This window comes from Mus caroli, unplaced genomic scaffold (genome assembly GCF_978045245.1).
Source record: "Mus caroli unplaced genomic scaffold, Mus_caroli_1 scaffold_1, whole genome shotgun sequence".
NCBI lineage: Eukaryota > Metazoa > Chordata > Mammalia > Rodentia > Muridae > Mus > Mus caroli.
The window spans coordinates 1434442-1456133 of record NW_028227256.1 but is presented as its reverse complement, the minus strand read 5'-3'; the positions used below and the strand labels follow the sequence as shown (position 1 = coordinate 1456133).

Sequence of the window (21692 nt, the reverse complement as noted above, 5' to 3'; positions counted from 1 at the left end):
TTGGATTGGGCACACCTACATGCTCTACCGCTGTACTGTCAAGTGGCACATTTTGCTTCTTTAAAGAGACATCATTCAGATATTTGGCTGTCATTTGAATACGTATACCCTTAATGGCCTGGGCAGTTTATTGAATGGGTGTTATTAGGGTAAACATAAGTATTTCAACTTTTAAAAATTGTTTATTTATTTATATTTCAAATGTTGTCCCCCTTCCTGGTCCTTACTCCAAACCTCCCATTTCATCCCCCCTCCCCTTTGCCTCTATGAGAGTGCTTCTCCACCCACCCACCCACTCTGCCTCACCTCTCTAGTATCCCCCTATGCTGGGGCATCAAGCCTCCACAGGACCAAGGGCCTCCCCTTTCATTGATGCCAGATAAGGCAATCCTCTGCTGCATATGTAGCAGGGGCCATGGACCAACCCATGTATGCTCTTTGGTTGATGGCTTAGTGCCTGGAAGCTCTGAGGTGTCTGGTTAATTGTTCTTCCTATGGGGCAGCAATTCCCTTCAGCTCCTTTATTCCTTCCCTTAACTCTTCCACTAGGGTCCCTGGGGTCAGTCTGAGGGTGGCTGTGAGTATCTGCATCTGTATTAGTCAGGTGCTGACAGAGACTCTCAGAGGACAGCTATTCTAGGCTCCTGTCAGCAAGCTTTTACTGGCATCAGCAATAGTGTCTGGGTTTGGTGTCTGCAGATAGGATGAATCCCTAGGTGGGACGATCTCTGGATGGCCTTTCCTTCAGTCTCTGCTCTGTTTTTGTTTTTGTTTCCCCCTAAGTTTTCCTTTAGACAGGAACAATTCTGGGTTAAAAAAATGAGGTGGATGGGTGGCCCTATCCCTCAACTGGGGGCCATGCCTATCTACTGGAGGTGGTCTGTACAGGTTCTATTTCATCTTTGTTGGGTATTTCAGCTATAGCCATCTCTGTTGGGTCCTGGGAACCTCTTGCTTCCCTGGCACCTGGAACTTTCTAGTGGCTCTCCCCAGTTCCTCACTCCACACTGCTACATATGATTTGCATAAATTTGTAGGATTTTCAGGGTTAAGAGAGGAGCAAACTATTTTCACAAGCCACCTGATGAGGGAGTATCTGCAAGTGTCAGACAGGGAAACACATTATAAAAAAAGATAAGAGTGAAAACCTGGCCCAGATTGACTTCCTATGTAATGGATTAGACTTTGGGGAGTGTGATTTGCCAGGTGGTTCACGGTCGGTGTAGTTAAAACAGTACAGTTTAGGAAAAGGTTCCTAGGCAGCCATCAGTCAAATTCCAGGAGCACAAGAAAGCTTAAGGCGTGACTACATAGAAACTCTTTTACAACGTACACGTGACCATGAGAGTGAGTTCTATAACTAATAGGCCTAGAATTTAGTGTAGTCTCTCACCCGTAATATAGAGATCAGCAGGCCTTAAAGCATTTGTGACAATTACACTAAAGATGGGTAGTGATCTAGGGAGGGAAGAGTCTGGAATAATAATTCTGGGGAATTAGGGTGAGGTCTGTTTCCACAGATAGCAAAAGGGCCACCAGGTCATTTACAACTTCTGCTCTCAGCTTTCCAGATGGAATGCAAGTGCTTGACATTATCTCTCCCACTGAGGAGACACTCCTCTGTGTTCTGGATGGCATGCAGGTATTGGATTTTATCTCTTCCACAGAGAGACTCCCCCGTGTGATCAGCTTTTCTTTTCTCTTGGTGCTCTTAGTCAGTAAAGGGCCCCTTGGTCTCTATAGCCTTAGGGCACTTATAGGAGGATTGCAGTTGCTTTTGGTATCCTGTTTGTTGAAGCTGAGAGATATAGGGTGGATTTGTGTAAGTGTCAGCACTAACTCACTGGGCCAAAGTTACCTTATATGGCCAATGAGAAATGAATGTTTATCAGGCCAGCTTGGAGGAACCACAGCAAGATTGAGGCTGTGACAAGTTAATTGCAAGCAACCAGGCTTTTTAATCCCTTTATCAGAAACAAAATATAATGGCTGTTGCCAGGATCAGTACAATGGTAGTTTCCAGGATACAATGATGCTTACAAGCTATAGAAGGTACACAAGATTAATATCTGAGACCAATTGTCCTGTCAAGCTTTTGTATGCTTCACTGACTTCTAAAGAACACAGATACAGAAGTAGACTGAGTTCTTCACTGCCTGAGGGAGTGCTTCAGTTCCTCAGGAACTGAAAAGTACTTGGTGCTTCAGGAGCCACGGACTCTAATCTGAATGACCTATAAGGCTTGCCTCTCAATGCAGCTAGACCAGGCTTACTTCACTATTCCCTAAAGATAGATGTCAAGAATTTTATTTAACTTAAAAATTAACTGAACAAGCAGTTAGCATTTTGCAATGGGTTCAAAGGACAGTTCAAGTATTACCAAAAATAGGCTGATAAGGGATAACTATGGGTCTGTCTGGAAAAATAATAAGTTGCATTTCACTGTTCACAACTAATTTATATTCATATATTGCTCCCCTATCTTTGCATAACCTATGTGGTAATAAAATAGCAAAGGTATGATATGCCTCTGATAGTATTCTTTTGGTTCAGGATTGCTCTTTTGTGCCACCACATAACATTTTGTAAGTCTTTGTGTGTGTGTGTGTGTAAAGAATAATGTTGAATTTTTTATTAAGCTTGCACTGAATCTGTAGATAAAACTCTTCACTATGATGGTCATTTTTCACATTTTTTCCAATTCATGAGGCCAGCATGTCTATCCATTTTCTAGTGTCCTCCTCAATGTCTTCCTCCAGATTCTTAGAATTTGTTTATAGAAGTATTTAGATTCCTATGTTAGATTTATTCCCAGCTTCTTTTCCCCCACTCTGTTTTTTTTCTCTCTCTCTTTCACTTTTCCTTTCCTTTTTTTCACTTCCTTCCCTTCCCATCTAGGTTGTTTCCAGTTTCTTGCTGTTATGATTAAAGCCACAATGAACATAGTTGAACAAGTGCCTTTGTGGTATGATTAAGCATCCTTTGGGTATATGCCCAGGAGTGATGTAGGGGGGTTTTCAGGTAGATTGATTCACAATTTTCTGATGAACTACCATATTGATTCCCATAGTGACTGTATAAGTTTGCCCTTTGATGAGCAATGTTGGTGTAGTTCCCTTGCTCCACATCTTCATCAGCATGAGCTGTCATTTTTGTTATTTATCCTAGGCATTCTGTCAGGTGTAAGATGGCATCTCAAAGTAATTTTAGTTTGCACTTCCTTGATGGCTATGGATATCAAAGAGTTCTTTAAGTGTTTCTTGGTGATTTGAGATTCCTCTATTGAGGATTCTCTGTTTAGAGCTGTACCCCATTTAAAAAATTGGATTATTTGACCTTTTTGACATTTGGTTTTTGAGTCATTTATGTATTTTGATTACAAGTTATCTGAGTTGGTAAAAACCTATTCCCATTGTATAGGCTGCCACTTTGATTGGCAGTGTTTTTCTCCTGAACAAAGATTTTCAGTTTTGTGAGGTTACATATATTAATTGTATATCTTAGTGCCTGCAGTATCAGTGTTCTTTTCAGAAAGTTTTTTTCTGTGCTTCAAAACTTCATGATTTTCTCATCTGGTTTTACGTCGAAGTCTTTGATCCACTTGTATTCGTGTTTGGTGCATGGTGATAAGTATGGATCTTTTATATGCTTCTACATGAAGATATCCAGTTGACTAACACCATTTGTTGAGAATGCTGTCTTTTTTTCCATTGTATATGTCTGGCTATTTTTTTTTTAACCAAAACTCAGATGTGTCCAAAGGTGTGTGGAGTTTTTTCTGGGTCTTCAGTTTGATTTGATTCATCAATGTGTCTCTCTTTATGCCAATACTATGTGGCTTTTATTAGTATAACTCTGAATAAAACTTGAAATCAGAAATGGTAATGCCTCCAGAAATTCAAGGTTGTTTTAGCTATCCTGGAATTTTTTTTCCATATGATGTTGAGAATTATTCTTTTTGAGTTCTATAAAGAAATGACTTGGAATTTCAATGGGAACTGCATTGAATCTATAGATTGCTTTTGATAGGATGGACATTTTTTATTTAAGTTTTATTGCAATATGATTAGAAAAGATACATAATTTCAATTTATCTGAATTTGTTAACATTTAAAAACATATTTTGAGTAAATAGACTTATATTACATTTTTCTTTCCCTTTAGTACCCCAACTCCTCCTGGAGACCCCCCCTTTCAAAACCTGCAATACCTTTCATTTTGATCATGTTCTTTAAAATTTATAAAATATTGTAACAATAAAAGTGAGTATTATAAAAGTTGTTTGTATCTAATAAAAAGTTGAAAAAAAAGTTGTTTGATATAAAACAACATTCAATTGAACAGTCTTATGCAGATCTTTGTTTACAGCAATACTAAAAATACATTTTTTTTAATTTATTTTTTTTAGCTAGGTATTTTCTACATTTACATTTCAAATGCTATCCCAAAAGTCCCCCAGTGAGGATTTTTGCATCAATGTTCATATGAGAAAATTGTATATCTCTTTTTTGTTAAGTTCTTTTTTTTATTTTTTAAAGATTTATTTATTTATTTATTATATGTAAGTACATTGTAGCTTTCTTCAGATATTCCGGAAGAGGGCGCCAGATCCCGTTATGGATGGTTGTGAGCCACCATGTGGTTGCTGGGATTTGATCTCTGAACCTTCAGAAGAGCAGTCGGGTGCTCTTACCCACTGAGCCATCTCACCAGCCCCCTTTTGTTAAGTTCTTATGTGGTTGGAGTACAAGGGCAATTGTGGCCTCATTAAATACATTTGCAATGTTCCTTCTGTTACTAATTTCAGGAATAATTTGAGTAGTATTGTTGTTAACTCATCTTTCAATGTCTGGTAAAATTCTGTGCTAAAACCATCTGGCCCTGGAAATTTTTTGGTTGGGAGAATTTTAATGACTGTTCCTATTTCACTAGGGTTATAGGTATATTTTTTGTATTGTTCTCTTTATTTCTAATTATGGATCTCAGCACACCTTCATTTGATTATTTCTTGCTATCTATTCTCTTAGATGTGCAAAGTTATTTTTGTTCTAGAGTTTTGTGATGTGTTGCTAAGTTGCTAGTATAAGATCTCTGCAATTTCTCTATCTAGATACTTAGCGTTATGAACTTTTCTCTAAGTACCATGTTCATTGGGTCTCGAAAGTTTAGGTATGTTGTGCAATTGTTTTCAGTAAATTTCAGGAAATCCTTAACTTCTATATTTCTGTCTCTACCCAGTAGTCATTGAGTAGAGAGTTGTTCAGTTTCTATGAGTTTATAAGCTTTCTGTTGTTTCTGTTTGTTATTGATATATCCAACTTTAATCTCTGGTGGTCTGATAGGAGGCAGGGAGTTATTTCTATTTTCTGATATTTGCTGACACTTGCTTTGTGTAGAGTTTGTTGTCAGTCAAATATAAACAATATGTATCTATAAAACTAGCTCTACAGAAGGTGCTAGGAGGAAAACTCCAACTGAAGGAGATCAACTACACCCATGGAAAAACAAGAAATAAATAAACTTACATCTACAAAACTAAAAGAAGGAAACACACACACACATACCACATCTACCATCACTACTACGATTACCATCACCACCACACCACCATCATCTACACCACCATCAACAAAATAATGGCATCAACAATTATTGTCATTCATATCTCTCATTATTAATGATCTCAGTTGCCCAACAAAAAGACAAAACTAACAGAGTGGATGTAAAAATATGGTCTGTCCTGCTGAATACAGGAAACAAACTCAACATAAAGGATAGACATTGTGTCAGGATAAAAGTTGGAAAATAACATTAAAAAAATGAACCTAAGAAGCAAGTTGGCATAGCCATTTTAATAACTAGGAAAATATGCTTTAAAAAACTAATCACAAGGATAGTGAAGGGGACTTAATACTACTGAAAGGAAAAAATCCACTATGATGACATTTCGATTCTTAACATCTATGACCTAAACAGAAGGATACCTACTTTTGTAAAAGAAATACTATTTAAAAATCCTTGCAAACTGAATCCAAGAACACATCAAAATGATCATCCATAATGACCAAGTAGGCTTCATCCCAGGGATTCAGGGATGGTTTAATATATGGAAATCCATCAACGTAATCCAGTATATAAGCAAACTCAAAGACAAAACTCACATGATCATCTCACTAGATGCTGAGAAAGCATTTGACAAAATCCAACACCCCTTCTTGATAAAAGTCTTGGAAAGAGCAGGAATTCAAGGCCCATACTTAAACATAATAAAAGCAATATACAGCAGACCAGTAGCCAACATCAAACTAAATGGAGAGAAACTTGAAGCAATCCCACTAAAATCAGGGACTAGACAAGGCTGCCCACTTTCTCCCTATCTATTCAACATTGTACTTGAAGTCCTAGCCAGAGCAATTCGACAACAAAAGGAGATCAAGGGGATACAAATTGGAAAGGAAGAAGTCAAAATATCACTATTTGCAGATGATATGATAGTATATATAAGTGACCCTAAAAATTCCACCAGAGAACTCCTAAGCCTGATAAACAGCTTGAGTGCAGTAGCTGGATATAAAATTAACTCAAACAAATCAATGCCTTTCTGTACACAAAGGATAAATGGACTGAGAAAGAAATTAGGGAAACAATACCCTTCACAATAGTCACAAATAATATAAAATACCTTGGCGTGACCCTAACTAAGGAAGTGAAAGATCTGTATGATAAGAACTTCAAGTCTCTGAAGAAAGAAATTGAAGAAGATCTCAGAAGATGGAAAGATCTCCTATGCTCATGGATTGGCCAGAGTAATATAGTCAAAATGGCTACCCTGCTGAAAGCAATCTACAGATTCAATGCAATCCCCATTAAAATTCCAACTCAATTCTCCACTGAGATAGAAAGGGCAATTTGCAAATTCATCTGGGATAATAAAAAAGCTAAGATAGCAGAAACTATTCTCAGCAATAAAAGAACTTCTGGTGGAATCACCATGCCTGACCTTAAACTGTACTACAGAGCAACTGTGATAAAAACTGCATGGTACTGGTACAGTGACAGACAGGTAGATCAATGGAATAGAATTGAAGACCCAGAAATGAATCCGCACACCTATGGTCACTTGATCTTTGACAAGGGAGCTAAAACCATCCAGTGGGAAAAAAGACAGCATTTTCAACAAATGGTGCTGGCACAACTGGCAGTTATCAAGTAGAAGAATGAGAATTGATCCATTCTTATCTCCTTGTACAAAGCTCAAGTCTAAGTGGATCAAAGACCTCGACATAAAACCAGAGACACTGAAATTTATAGAGGAAAAAGTGGGGAAAACCCTCGAAGACATGGGCACAGGGGGAAAATTCCTAATCGGAATAGCAATGGCTTGTGTTGTAAGATCAAGAATTGACAAATGGGACCTCATAAAACTGTAAAGCTTCTGTAAGGCAGAAGACACTGTCAACAAGACAAAGAGGAAACCAACAGATTGGGAAAGGATTTTCACCAATCCTAATCTGATAGGGGACTAATATCCAATATATACAAAGAGCTCAAGAAGCTGGACTCCAGAAAATCAAATAACCCCATTAAAATGGGGTACAGAGCTAAACAAAGAATTCTCAACTGAGGAAAATCGAATGGCTGAGAAGCACCTGAAAAAATGTTCAATATCCTTAATCATCAGGGAAATGCAAATCAAAACAACCCTGAGATTCCACCTTACACCAGTCAGAATGGTTAAGATTAAAAATTCAGGTGACAGCAGATGCTGGAGAGGATGTGGAGAAAGAGGAATACTCCTCCATTGTTGGTGGGATTGCAAGCTTGTACAACCACTCTGGAAATCAGTCTGGCGGTACCTCAGAACATTGGACATAGTACTATTGGAAGATCCAGCAATACTTCTCCTGGGCATATACCCATAAAATGTTCCAACTGGTAATAAGGACATATGCTCCACTATGTTCATAGCAGTCTTATTTATAATAGCCAGAAGCTGGAAAGAACCCAGATGTCCCTCAACAGAAGAATTGATATAGAAGATGAGGTACATTTACACAATGGAGTACTACTCAGGTTTTAAAAACAATGAATTTATGAAATGCTTAGGCAAATGGATGTATCTGGAGGATATCATCCTGAGTGAGGTAATCCAATTACAAAAGAAGTCACTAGATATGCACTCACTGATAAGTGGATATTAACTCAGAAATTTAGAATACCCAAGATACAATTTGCAAAACACAAGAAAATGAAGAAGGAAGACCAACGTGTGGATACTTCATTCCTCCTTAGAATAGGGAACAAAATACCCCTGAAAGGAGTTACAGAAACAAAGTTTGGAGCTAAGACGAAAGGATGGACTATCCAGAGACTACCGCACCTGGGGATCCATCCCACAATCAGCCACCAAACCTATTGCTTATGCCAGGAAGATTTTGCTGAAAGGACCCTGATATAGCTGTCTTGTATTTGCCAGTGCCTGGCAAATACAGAAGTGGATGCTCACAGTCATCTAAAGGATGGAACACAGGGCCCCCAAAGAAGGAGTTAGAGAAAGTACCCAAGGAGCTAAAGGGGTCTGGAACCCCATGCGTGGAACAACAATATGAACTAACCATTACCTCCAGAATTTGTGTCTCTAGCTCCATATGTAGCAGAAGATGGCCTAGTCTGCTATCATTGAGAAGAGAGGCCCCTAGGTCTTGCAAACTTTATATGCCCCAGGAGAACGCCAGGGCCAAGAAGTGGGAGTGGGTGGGTAGGGGAGCAGGGCTGGGACAGGGTATACGGAACTTTAGGGATTGCATTTGAAATTTAAAGAAAATATTTAATAAAAAATAAAAGAATCCTAAAAAAACAACCAAACCAAACCAAACCAAACCAAACCAAACCAAACCAAACCAAATCAAAAAAAAGAAATACTACTCCACCTTAAATCACACATTGGCCTTGACACACTGATGATGAGAGACTTTAATACCTCCTCTCACGAAGAAACAAGTCTTGCAGACAAAAACTAAACAGAAAAACACTGGAGATAACAGATGTTATAGGTCAAATAGAATTTACAGATATTTACAGAACTTCTCACCCAAACATAAAAGCATGGAACTTTTTCTTAGCGCCTCAGGGAACTTTTTTCCAAAATCAGCCTCTTAATATTGAAAATACTTATTGGTATTTTAAAAAGCAAAGTTAGTTCTTGTACAATTTCATAATTTGCGTCATGCATTCTAGCTACTATTGTCTGTCTCCCCACTCTCTTACCTTCTCCCAGAAGATCCCTTCCTTGTTATTTAGTCCCTTTTCAAGATTTATAACTTTTCTTTGATCCATTTTTTTTTTAAGTAGGGCTATGTATGTGAGTAGTAACTTAATACCAGCATTGAAACCTGATAGTTTTACCAGTAAAGACACAACTAAAAATGTTGCCCCTTTTTATTTTCACTTCCTCTTTCTATCCATAAGAAATAATTCAGCACCCGGGGAAGGACTCCTGAATCCTTTCTTCATGTTTGTCTGACTGTATATTCTTATATAGATTCCATGTCCTTGAGCATTTATGATTATCATAACAATGTATTTGCTAGACTTTTGAAAACTTTCTCAGTCTTTATGCTCTAAAGTCATTTTATGCTTCAGCAGAGAGGCCTTTGGAGCTCTGGAGGTGATAAAATACATGTGAAGTTTAGGGATGAGCTTAGAACCCATAATCATTTCTTTTTTAGTTATGGAAATGAATTGCAAATGTTCAGATATGCTGACAGGCACATTTATGCTTCTAGTGATTAAGTTTGGAAATAATTTTGTTTATAAAGTTATCATTCTATTTGCCTGTTTTGTGTTTGTTTGTTGATTGGTTGGTTTTGGAGATTGAACCTAGGGCCTTATACTTGCTAAATAACCTGCTATATCCTAGTGATAATAGTCCTAATATAATCTAAATAGACTAATTACTCAACATTTCATCCTGCCTCTCTTTATGAGAGTAATTAAATACTAAAATCAATATTTTGTCAAATAGTTTTAAGTTTTAGAGGGCTACAAGGTCTTTAAGTTTTATGATTTTTTTCCTTTTGCCTTGCAAAAGGCAGTTTTGTCCTTTGTGCGTCATATAGACTTTGTTGAGATGCATGCACATGGAGAGCAATCATAGTTGTAATAATCTTCCTTTGTTGAATGGCAATTAAGTACCAGGCACTCTACCTATTCTCTTTAGCTTTCATCAAATCAATTTACAAGTGAACAAATTAAAACAATGTTTAACATCTGAAAAAAAGTTTTAAAGCCTCAATCTCAGAACAAATTCTTTTCTTCTTAACTCTTTACAGTGAAACCACTAAAACTACAGAAAATTCAAGGTATTTTATGATGAATGATAAACAGTTTAGTGTGGTATTAAAAGTTTATAGCATTTTGATTTCTACAAATGTTTAATGTTGTTTCAGTTTAGCATTGTTTGAAGGCTAGAAATATTTTCTGGTATAAATATTTTCCAGTATTGCTTATAATATACTAGGAAGAATGGCTGCACGTGATTGTAAAAAACTTTTTATATGTGAAGCAACCCCAAAAAGCTATCCAAGGACCACATGTTTCCTTCCTGCCTTCTTTTACCTTATCTATGTCCCCATGTACATATAGGGACCTCAGAGTCACACAGTCAGTTCCACTCATCCTTGATGTATGCCCTTGGCCTTTATTTTTAGGCAGGAATGTTGACTTTTCCATCCGCATGATCTTAGACGACCCTTTTCTAGATAGGACCCACTGACATGCTGAAAATATCTCTGGCCCCACTGACCTGCCTGAGAACCATGTGCCTGGCTTCCACTTTCTTTTCTGCCCTCTATTTTAGGTAGGGAACCTACACTTGTAGTACCTACTCCACAAATTCCCTTGTCCTGAAAAGAAGTCCTAAATCTTTCACAGTATTCTGAAAATTAGTCTTGAGAATATTCTAGCATTGTAGAAGGTCTGCTCTTGGGCTTAGAAACTTCACTTGGCTCAAGCTGAGCTATGACATCTACCAGTATCCTATTTGAAATTAGCACTGACTTGCCCCAAGATTGAACCCTAATCGTCATATAGCTATTGTATAGCCTGACAAGTTGAGGCACCAGAAAACTGAGCTTCAAGCAACCCCTTGACAAAGCAGAGAAATTTCCACACCAAGGAGCACTACCAATGACCTAACTCCAGATGCCTTTGTTCTATAGAAAAACATAAACGTAAATAATCAAGACAATAAGTCACTGCCAAAACCTTACAGTAATGTTCTCTAAAGAAAGTAATTGATTTAGATTATGTACAAGACAGTGATTTCAAGGTAACAGTAATAAACATTATGAAGGAACTCAAAGAGTACATTAGGAAATGTTGGCATAAAGGCCACAAAATATAAACTATTGAATGAAATAATGAAAATTTCAAGTTTTACGAACATGGGATGTAATAGAGATGGAATCCCAAAGAAAATCCAAAATGAAATAAGACACAAAATGCAAACTTTAGAAATTCAAACAAAACTTAGAAAAAACTTCACCAGTAGATTGTATGAAGTGGAAGAAAGACTATCAGGTAGTGTAGACAAGCTAGAGAAACTGGATTACTATGTCAAAAGAAAAAGTCGATTACAAGAAAACCAAAGAAGGATAGCTTGGATACTTAAGTACTAAGTTTATAAAACAAAGAAAGAATATTGAAAGCTGCAAGAAGAAAAATAAATAAATAAATAAATAAATAAATAAATAAATAAATAAAAGTAGGCCCATTCAAATAACAGCTAATTATTATTTTTTTTTTACAAAATATTTATCTAAAAAGAATTTGTAGATTTATCTCCAAAAGCCAGAACAGCTTGAAATAATGTTCTACAAATTAAGAAAACCACAGATGCCAGCCAAGACTATTACATCCAGCAAACTCTTAGTTGTAATACAAGAAGGAAGGAGAGTTTTTGTAAAAAAAAACCAGTTTTATGGAATTTATGGCCACTGACACCCCACTACAAAGGATTGGAAGGAAAAACTACACCTGAGGAGATTAAATATTGCTGTGAACCCACTGGAAGCATATATAACTGTTGAGCATTAAATTAAAAGTTCTAATAAAACAACACAAAAGCAATAAAATGGCAGAAATTAATACATACTGTTCAACAATTGCTTTTAATATTAATGGTTTTAACCAATAAAGAAGACTAAATGATTGAATCCTAAGAACCACACCTCATTTCAGTGACAGACACTACGTTGAAGTAAGAAGGTATTTCAATCAAATAGATCTAAGAAACAAGCATACATAGCTATTCTTATATGTGCCAATTGAAAATTAGAACAGATAAGAAGGGGCACTTTATAGATACTGAAAAGAAAAGCCACTAGCAGTATATTAAAATCCTAAATATATATGCTATATACAGGTTTACACTCATTCATAATAGAAAAACTATTGAATTTAAAGCCACAGATTAACCCCAGAAGAGTGATAATGGGTGCTTTCCACACCCCATTCTCACCAAAACCTGAAACTCTGGAGTACAGGGATATCATAAATCTCGTGATAGAGTTTTACAGAATATTGTATTAGCAGCCCTTGGAATTTCTTCAAAATAGGCCACATATTAGGACCTATGGCATGTTTCAATTAATATAGGAAAAGTAAATTTCTGCTCTGCATTCTATCTGTCCACCATGGTGTAAAACCGTGATGATGGATATGCTCATCAATAGAAACCATAGAAAGCACACAAAATATGGAAACTAAACAATACACCACTGGATAGCTAGAAGAATAAAGAAATCAAAGGGGAACTTAGAGAATTTCTAGAATTGAATGAAAAAGAAAATACAACATACTAAAATCTATGAGACAAATGAAGACAGCCTTAAGAGGAAGAGCTTATACCACTATATACCTATATAAATATCAAAGAATGTAAAATTAATAACTTAATCATCCACATAGAGACTTTAGAAAAATCAGAACAAGTAACATCCCTTCTCAAGTAGACAGGAAGAGATAATCAGAATCAGGGATGTAATTAATGAGATAAGAATGACATAACAAAACAAACAAAACCCCACATACCATCAATGTAATGAAGTTGGTTCATTGAAAATACTAAGAAAATTGACAAATTGTCAAAATTAATTAAAAGAGCACCCAGATTAATAAAGTTAGAATCAAAAGGAGGCATTACAACCGATAGTGAGGAAACTGAAATTTATAAGGAGAAGCTAAAAAATCTATATACCAGCCGGGCATGGTGGCGCATGCCTTTAATCCCAGCACTCGGGAGGCAGAGGCAGGCGGATTTCTGAGTTTGAGGCCAGCCTGGTCTACAAAGTGAGTGCCAGGACAGCTAGGGCTACACAGAGAAACCCTGTCTCGAAAAACCAAAACAAAAACAAAAAACAAAAAACAAAAAACAAAAAAATCTATATACCAACAAATGTGAAAATCTAAGGAAAAAAAGGACCTCCAGATATACAAAATTTTCTAGATATATACAATTTATTAATGCTAAATCAAGGTGAAGTATAGGATTTATTTTTTATATTTTATTAGATATTTTCTTAGAAGCCTTCCAATATTGGAATGGAATCTGTTCTTAAGCTGATTCTTCTCTTTAACTGATTCAGATAAAAGCAGCTCCTCTTCCAATTTTCTGGGAAGTTTTAGTGTAAATTTATTTGGATTTACATTTCAAATGTATTTGCAGTTATCCTGCTTCCAAATAAAGTCATTCTTACAAGTAGCAGGGATAAGGAACCAAACATATTTTTTGTTGAAGATTCAATTTGCAATTTAGTAAATGTTGATATGATTCACTCCAAACTTTGGCCTTTGTGAACAAAACTGTTAGGAAAATTTATGGAAAAGTACAATCTATTGTTTTAGGGAAGTCACCAGAATTGCATGGATGTATTTGGTATTTGTTTGACCTTGTAACAAATTGTTGAACTGTTTGTAAATTATGGAGTTGCTTCCTTTTGCCCCATGTTGACGTCCAGTTTCTCCCCCTCCATTCTAGGTTGCTTATCTCCCCTGTTGTTCCTGCTGTTTACAGCACTGTTGTACCTCCCTGTGGCTTTAATTTGCATATCACAAATGCTTAGTGAAGCAGGGTAAAAGTTTATGTGTTCTTTTATTCTGTTCATGTGATGAACTATATTGATGAATTTCAGAAAATTAAAAAAATTTACTCCTGGCATAAACTTGAACGTTAAGCAGTGCTCCTAATATTTCTGTGCGGTTTTATTTTTGTAAAGCTAGTATGGATTTCACGTTTCATAAGTAATCACTTTCATTATGACACTTTTGCATATATTTTGCTATATTTGATATTTTAATAATACTTTCTCTTCTGGTTTTGGTATCAGAATATTATGCTTATATAATGATTTTGAAACTATTCTGAAAGGTTGTGTAGAATTGATGTTGTTTTTATTGAATGGAGCCATTTGGTCCTCTTTTTAATACAAGTTTTATATTATAGATGTATATTCTATAGCTGTATATTTTCTTTTTTGGTGTATATTTTCTATAGATAGAAATAACATTTTTATTAATTTTGTATAGGAATGTTTTAGGATTTTATCAAGGTATCTACCCACACCTGTATTCTGCTTTATTCTAATCTACTTGTTCATCTTTTCAACAGATTCTCTATCTTTAGACCCTATGAGTTACATGAATATGGGAGCATATTTCTAATTTTTAGCTTACATTCCATTCTTTTTCCCTCCTTTATGGAAAAGATAGGTTATATATACCTTGGATACTTCAAGCCTTCTGTTTGCTCATCTCTGAGTGTACAGTCTGTAAAGATGATAGATATCTTTTGTATTTTCTTTTCTTTTTATTAATGTGGGTTGCATACCTCCTGTGGCTTCTTTGTTGTTCTCTTTTATTTTTGATTTAGTTAGCTTGTCTGTGATTGGTCTTGACTTACCACTGTCTTATAATAAGAAAGTTTTACATTACTTTTCCTATTTTTTGGTATATATATTTTAAGTAGACTACAAGCAAATAAAGAATGAAGAAATTTTGTGTGTCCTAACTCCTCCTCCATAGACACTGGATGTCTAGCAATAACTCAATGATTTATGGAGGTACAGCTATCTTTAGTAAACAGCACATTTCATTTTATATATATATATTTTTATTAGGTATTTTCCTCATTTACATTTCCAATGCTATCCAAAAAGTCCCCAATACACTCCCCTCCCCCACTCCCCTACCCACCCACTCCCACTTTTTGACCCTGGAGTTCCCCTGTACTGGGGCATATAAAGTTTGCAAGTCCAATGAGCCTCTCTTTCCAGTGATTGCCGACTAGGCCATCTTTTGGTACATATGCAGCTAGAGTCAAGAGCTCCGGGGTACTGGTTAGTTCATAATGTTGTTCCACTTATAGGGTTGCAGATCCCTTTAGCTCCTTGGGTACTTTCTCTAGCTCCTCCATTGGGGGTTTTAAATGTCTGTTTTTATACTTTTTATCCTTTTGCATCTTAGTTGGAAATGTAATTTCTTTCCCTATTGATTTGGTCCATGCACATCTAGCAGTCAATTCTCTGTGAGACTTCTTGCATTGCTATGGCAGTAGTGGTTGAAAAACACAGTTATATTTATCAAGCACCAACATCCTTGCAATCTACCAGCAACAGCTAAAGTCCTCCAGCTCTAATTTCTTGACATTTAACTATTTCTGGTATTGTTATCTACTAATAAAAGAAATTATTTTTAACAAAAGGCACATCACTAAGGTGATATAGTAGATTAGTGTGACTTTTTAACCTGTGTTGGACAAGTAAGGTAAAAATTTGAGTTTTAAAGTCGAGTTTAACAAATATAGCATTTATTTGGCATACTATTAGAATTTAAATCTGGGATTTGATTATTTATTATAAATATCGAATGTAAAATATATTTTACTTCAAATTTGGAACAAAAATTTCCAGATTTAAGAACAGAATCTCATTTGAATCTCTGTTTCTGAATTTATTATTTTTATTTATTTTTTGTGAAATTGTAAGTGTGCTCTCTAATTTCTCTCTGCTTAATATGTTGGTTACATTTCATATATTAAAGCTCCAAAACACCTGGCAAAATTAAAATGAAATTGTAGTAAGATACTATGACCTTTATTATATTCACAATGAGTCATTTATTTTATAGCACCACTTTTGCATGCAAAAGAAACAACCGTGTTTTCTTTGTTGTGGGGCTCAGTGTAATCTGTTTATCTGGGACAATTAAAATAATGGATGCAATATGTCTCAAATTTTTTCTGACTATTTAAGAGAGTACATATATAAAAATAGTTAATTCTGGACATACATATTTTATCAAAATACTGGAAGCTTCATGGAAGTGTTATAGTGACTCAGGGTTCACACATGCTCAACAACAAGAAATCAATACTCTCTACCCTTATTTTGAAATTTACTCTGTGAAATATTTTTAATCACAATTAGTTTGGGTAATTATCTTGAGAATTTATAGAACCAATTGAAAACCAAGTGTTATGACACTTTTCAAGATGAGTTGAAAAGAGGTCATTTTTATCTGCCTTGAACCCTGTCTTTATAATGGCTTGCAGTGACATTGTGTGTTATTTGTGCTTCTGCAGGTGGAAACTGGAAAGTTTCAATAATCACAAGTGACTTTCCAAATGCAGGGACCAGCTCCCAGATTTATATTGTTTTATATGGACACTGTAGGAGTTCAGCGCCTATATATCTTTATGGAAGAGATGGGACTCGGTTTCAGGATGGACATGAAGACAATTTTACTGTAAGTCATAAAGTATAGTTAAAAACCCATTAATGAAATGATACAGCTGGTGGAAGCTTTGGAATGATTTCAGCTGGTCACTTGGGCTCTTCCTATTAAACACCATAAATCTTGTAGATGATCAGTTAAATTCATGACTGTTTTTGTTCTAACAGATTTACAAGCAAATCCACCACATGGGAAGAAACAATAGCTAGAAAGAAATAATTTATGTTTAATAGTTTTTGTTTTTATATTATTGACTGTCATCAGAAAGTTTATGTTATTCTGCCTCTTTAGATAAGGTTCAAAGTTAAGGTAAATTACTAACTAATGACGGCAAAATGTTGTTCTTATTCTTTTACTTTTTACCTTTTGTCAAGTTATCAGGTCATGGCTAGGTATATTATGATCAGAATCCAGAAAGTAGAAAATATGAAGCAGGGGCAAAAAATGCCATGTTATTAAACTGCAGTTAGAAATAACAGAAGTTAAAGTAAAACTTGAATGAGCCAAACATTACCAGAAGTTTACAAGGACTTCATCATTTTTGTGTAGATATATAGGCTTGTATTATATCTGGTGAAAAAAATAAAATCACAGTCAGAATAGGATAGGTCTTTTAAATATTTCCATATTCTTAGGACATTCACCTTGATATAATTGTCAGAGTTTTGTTTACTATAACCTGTTTATTTAGACTATTTTTTAAAAATAAGAATCACTGAAGTATTTGGGAGAATTATAATCATTATAAACTATCTTTTCATATGTTTAATATCAATCAGGAGATTTTTTTCTTGTATTTTTGGTGAGTTTAAATATTTGAAAAATAAAGTCTTAGCCACAACAGGCTGGCAGTCAGATGGCCAATTTCACTTTTCTTCCTGTAATCCATTTAATATCCCAGTCTTCTAAGACCTGTAGGGGACTACTCTCTTATTGTACCCTCATTCCCTGTGGACTCCATCAAACCTTGATGTCAACCCAGACTTCCTCCTTCCTATAGACCCTCTCAGCACCCTCTTCTAGTGCATGTCTGTTCCTTTGTGTCAGTCCCAGGTGCCCAGAACACCTTTTCCTGAGACATTCATTGGCCATACTTGGTAGGGACTCTGGTGTGTAACACACTATTCTTCCTATCTTTCATTATGATATCTCTATTGTCATCTCAGCCTGGTAACATTACCTGCTTACAGGTACATCTCCCACCTCCACTCCATTCACTGGAGACTCCAACTCTTGGTTCAGACTCAGGATCCTCTAGGCCTTGCATCTTTGTCTCTTCAAATTATTCTTTGCCTTACTGCAATCTGCTTGTGGATTCTTTTTCCCACTATACCTCTAACTTGCTGAATACCCTGCCTCTTCATATGAATAAGATACCCTTAACTCTTTCACAACATGCCACTCAGCTTTTCTCCTAGTTCACTTCTATTCTCTCTGCAAATAACCTGCAGAAGCTCTTTCTCCCAAGTAACCCATAGCTACCACAAATTCTTAAGAGCTAGAAAAGGCAACAGAAACCAAGGAAAGGAATGTCAATCTAACAAAGACAAGACCAGATATTACCAGCTAGAATCAGATCAATCATCCCAACACCAGATGTGTAGACACTAGCACACAACTGTGCCTTCACCAGAACCCAGTAACATAAGGCTTACTACCTAAGGCCCTGAGAAGTACCATATAGCTGAAGAACAAGGTAATGACATTAAAATAGCAATTATGACACTTTCAGAACCTTAAAGAAGAAATAAATAATGAAACTGTGAGAACACTAACAGGGGAATGAAAAGCAGCAATTCAAGACTAGAAAGTAGAAACAGAACCACTACAGAAAACCCAAACTAAAATAGAACTGAAAATGAAAAATTAATATACCAAGCAAAACGCTCAGTGGTAAGCCTCATCAATACATATAAGACATGGAACATGGAAGAGGCAATCTCTGGCATAGAAGACAAGTTATATGACAGTTAGAGACTATGTGAAATCTAAAAACAAAAAAACCAAACAAAACAAAAACAAAAAACAAAAGCAAAAGACAAGTATCAAACATCCATAAAATCTGAGACATCATGAAAACATCAACAAGTAATAGAAATAGAGGAAGGAGAAAAAAAACTAGAATAAAGGCAGAGTAAGTATTTTCAAAAAAAAAAAAAAAAGAAAGAAAGAAAAAGAAAAAGAAACCATATAGAGGAAAAAATTTCAATCCTAAACAAAGAGGTACCTAGAAATGTACAAGAAGCATATTGAACACCAAATAGACATAATAAGAAAAGGAATTTCTCATGACACATAGGAATAAAAACAATAAATGTAAGAACACAGAAAAATACTAAAGGCTACTGGGAAAAAGGACCAAGTAATGCATAAAGACAGCCCCATTCAAAAGCATCTGATTTCTCAGTGGAGACTAAAATCCACAAGGTCCTTGTTCTATAAACTCCAAGAGGTAACACATGCCAGCCCAGACTATCACTCACAGTATACAAAGAAAGAGAAACATTCTACAATAAACCAATAGTTAAGCAGCATCTATCCAGAAACCCAGCACTACAGAAGGCACTAGCAGGGAAACGTCAGTCTGAAGCAGTTAACTACATTCAAGAATACTCAAGAAATAAAGAATCCTAAAACAGTAAATCGAAAGAAGAAAAAAACCATAGTATAACAACAAAAACAATAGGAATTAATAAATGCTGCTATAAATACTGATAACTAACATTATTAATGGCCTTATTTTCTTAATTAAGTGACACAAAAGAATAGGTTTCATTGAAAATAGGATCCATATTTCTGCTGAATCCAAGGAGCATGTTATACCATCAAGAAGAGACATCACCACAGGTTAAAAGGATTGAAACAGATATTCTAAACAAATGAACCCAATGAGGAAGCTGGTATAGGCATTTTTATATCTGAAAAAATAGGCTTCAAACCAAAACTAACCTGAAGAAATAGGGAAAGACATTACATACTCAACAAAGGAAAAATATCTATCTGGACAGTATTCTAATTCTAAACATTATACACCAAACATATGAACACTCAAGTTCGGGAAAGATACACTACCACAGATAAAAATCACACACTGACTTATGTACACTGGTAGTGGGAGACTTCAATACCTTGCTCTCACCAAAGGCAAGTCATCTCAACAAAAACTGAACAGAAATGCTAATGAACTGAAGGATGTCATAAATCAAATGGTCCTTGCAGGTATTTACAGAACATTTCACCCAAATATGAAAGAATATGTCTTCTTCTCAGAAGCTCTTGGAACTTTCTCTAAAGTTGATCACATAATTAGACAAAAAGCAGGTCTCAACAGATATAAGAAAATTGAAATAACACCAGTATCTTCCTGACCACCATGGATTAAAGTTAGACATAAATGACAGAGACAACTGAAAGCTTACAAACTCATGGAAAGTTAACAAATCCCAACTGAATAAAAGTAGGGAGTGCAGAAGTTGAGAAGGGAAATCAAAACCTTTTTCAAATTAATTTAAATGAAAATTCAATAACCCCAAATTATGTGATACAATGAAGGCAATACTAAGAAGCCAGTTCATAGTGTCAAGCACCTGCATAAAAAACAAACAACAACAACAAAAGAACCAACCAAGAAACAGACAAACAAACAAACAAACAAACAAAAACTGGAGCAATTTTATATGAACTCATAGAGACTGTGGCAGCACGAACCGGAGCTGCCTGGGGCTGCACTAGATGTGTTCCTAAGACTGAGAGAAGTAGACACTTACTCTGATCCTTAACACTGAAGCTTTCTCCAATTGATAACCTCTTATAAATGAAAAGCTAGTTTTCTCCAAGGAAGTCTCACTGGGAAAACTAATTACTCTCATGGGTAGGCCTCATGCTCAACAATAGATGGCCAAGACCTAACAAGCTCAGTGAGCTCAGTGGCATTTTTGGATGTTCTGTCTACTAATTTTGTGACAGACATTTTTCCCCCTTAGAGATCTTTTGCTCATATATTATAGCTTCCAGTTTTGTGTTTCATGAAATTTGTCTGTATGTGAATTTGTGTTTCTGTCTATATGTTTCTCCTACCTGTTCTTTGGTTCTTTTCATTCTGTTTGTTGGCTTAGTCCTATTCCAGTTTGTTTCATTTTGTTTTATTTTATTTTATTATTATTTGTTGGATAACTGTGCTTCCTAGCAAGAGATAGAAATGGTATGGATCTGTAGGGGAAGAAGGGAGGTGGGGAGGAACTTGAAGGAGTTGACAGAGGGGAAACCATAATCAAAATGTATTTTATGAAAAAAAATCAATAAAAGGAAAAAGTCGAGCACTCTCAGAGCAATTTGATAGCTCACTTGAAAGCCCTAAAACCAAAAAAGAAGAAATAAAACACAGGAGTAACTGCAAGAAGTAAACTCATGGCTGAAATCAATTAGTGAGAAAGAAGCAAACAAACCAAAAACAATTGAAAGGATCAATGAAAGAGAGACTTGGTTCTTTGGGAAATCAATAAGGGTGACAAAACCTTAGTCAAATTAAAAGAGGAGACATAAATGAATAAAACTAGAGCTGAAAGGTGGATGTCCCCAGAGACACTAAGAATATTCAGTGAATTATAAAAAGATACTTTAAAAATCTGTGCTTCACTAAACTGGAAAACCTAAAAGAACGGGTAGATTTCTTGATATATATGACTTATCAGAATTACCAAAGTTAAAGCAAGATTAAATAAGCAAGCTAAGGAGACCCCTAATAACTAAGGAAAAGGAAGCAGTTATTAAAAGTCTCCCAACCAAAAATTTCCCGGGGCCAGATTAATTCAGTGCAGAATTCAACCTGCCCTTCAAAGAACTAGTGCAAATACTCCAGATATTATTCTACAAATTAGAATCTGAAGAACTAATTCCTTTAT

At 35.6% G+C, this 21692-nt stretch overlaps 1 protein-coding gene across 4 annotated transcripts in view; it reads left to right on the top strand.

Moving 5' to 3' along the window:
- Rp1 (RP1 axonemal microtubule associated) overlaps positions 1-21692 on the top strand; it is a 408574-nt gene that overhangs the window by 85891 nt on the left and 300991 nt on the right. For all 4 annotated transcript variants that reach the window (XM_085835373.1, XM_085835382.1, XM_029485010.2 and 1 more), the window contains exon 4: positions 16640-16803. In XM_085835373.1, the coding sequence (XP_085691499.1) occupies positions 16640-16803 (164 nt within the window). The remainder of the gene's footprint in view (positions 1-16639; positions 16804-21692) is intronic.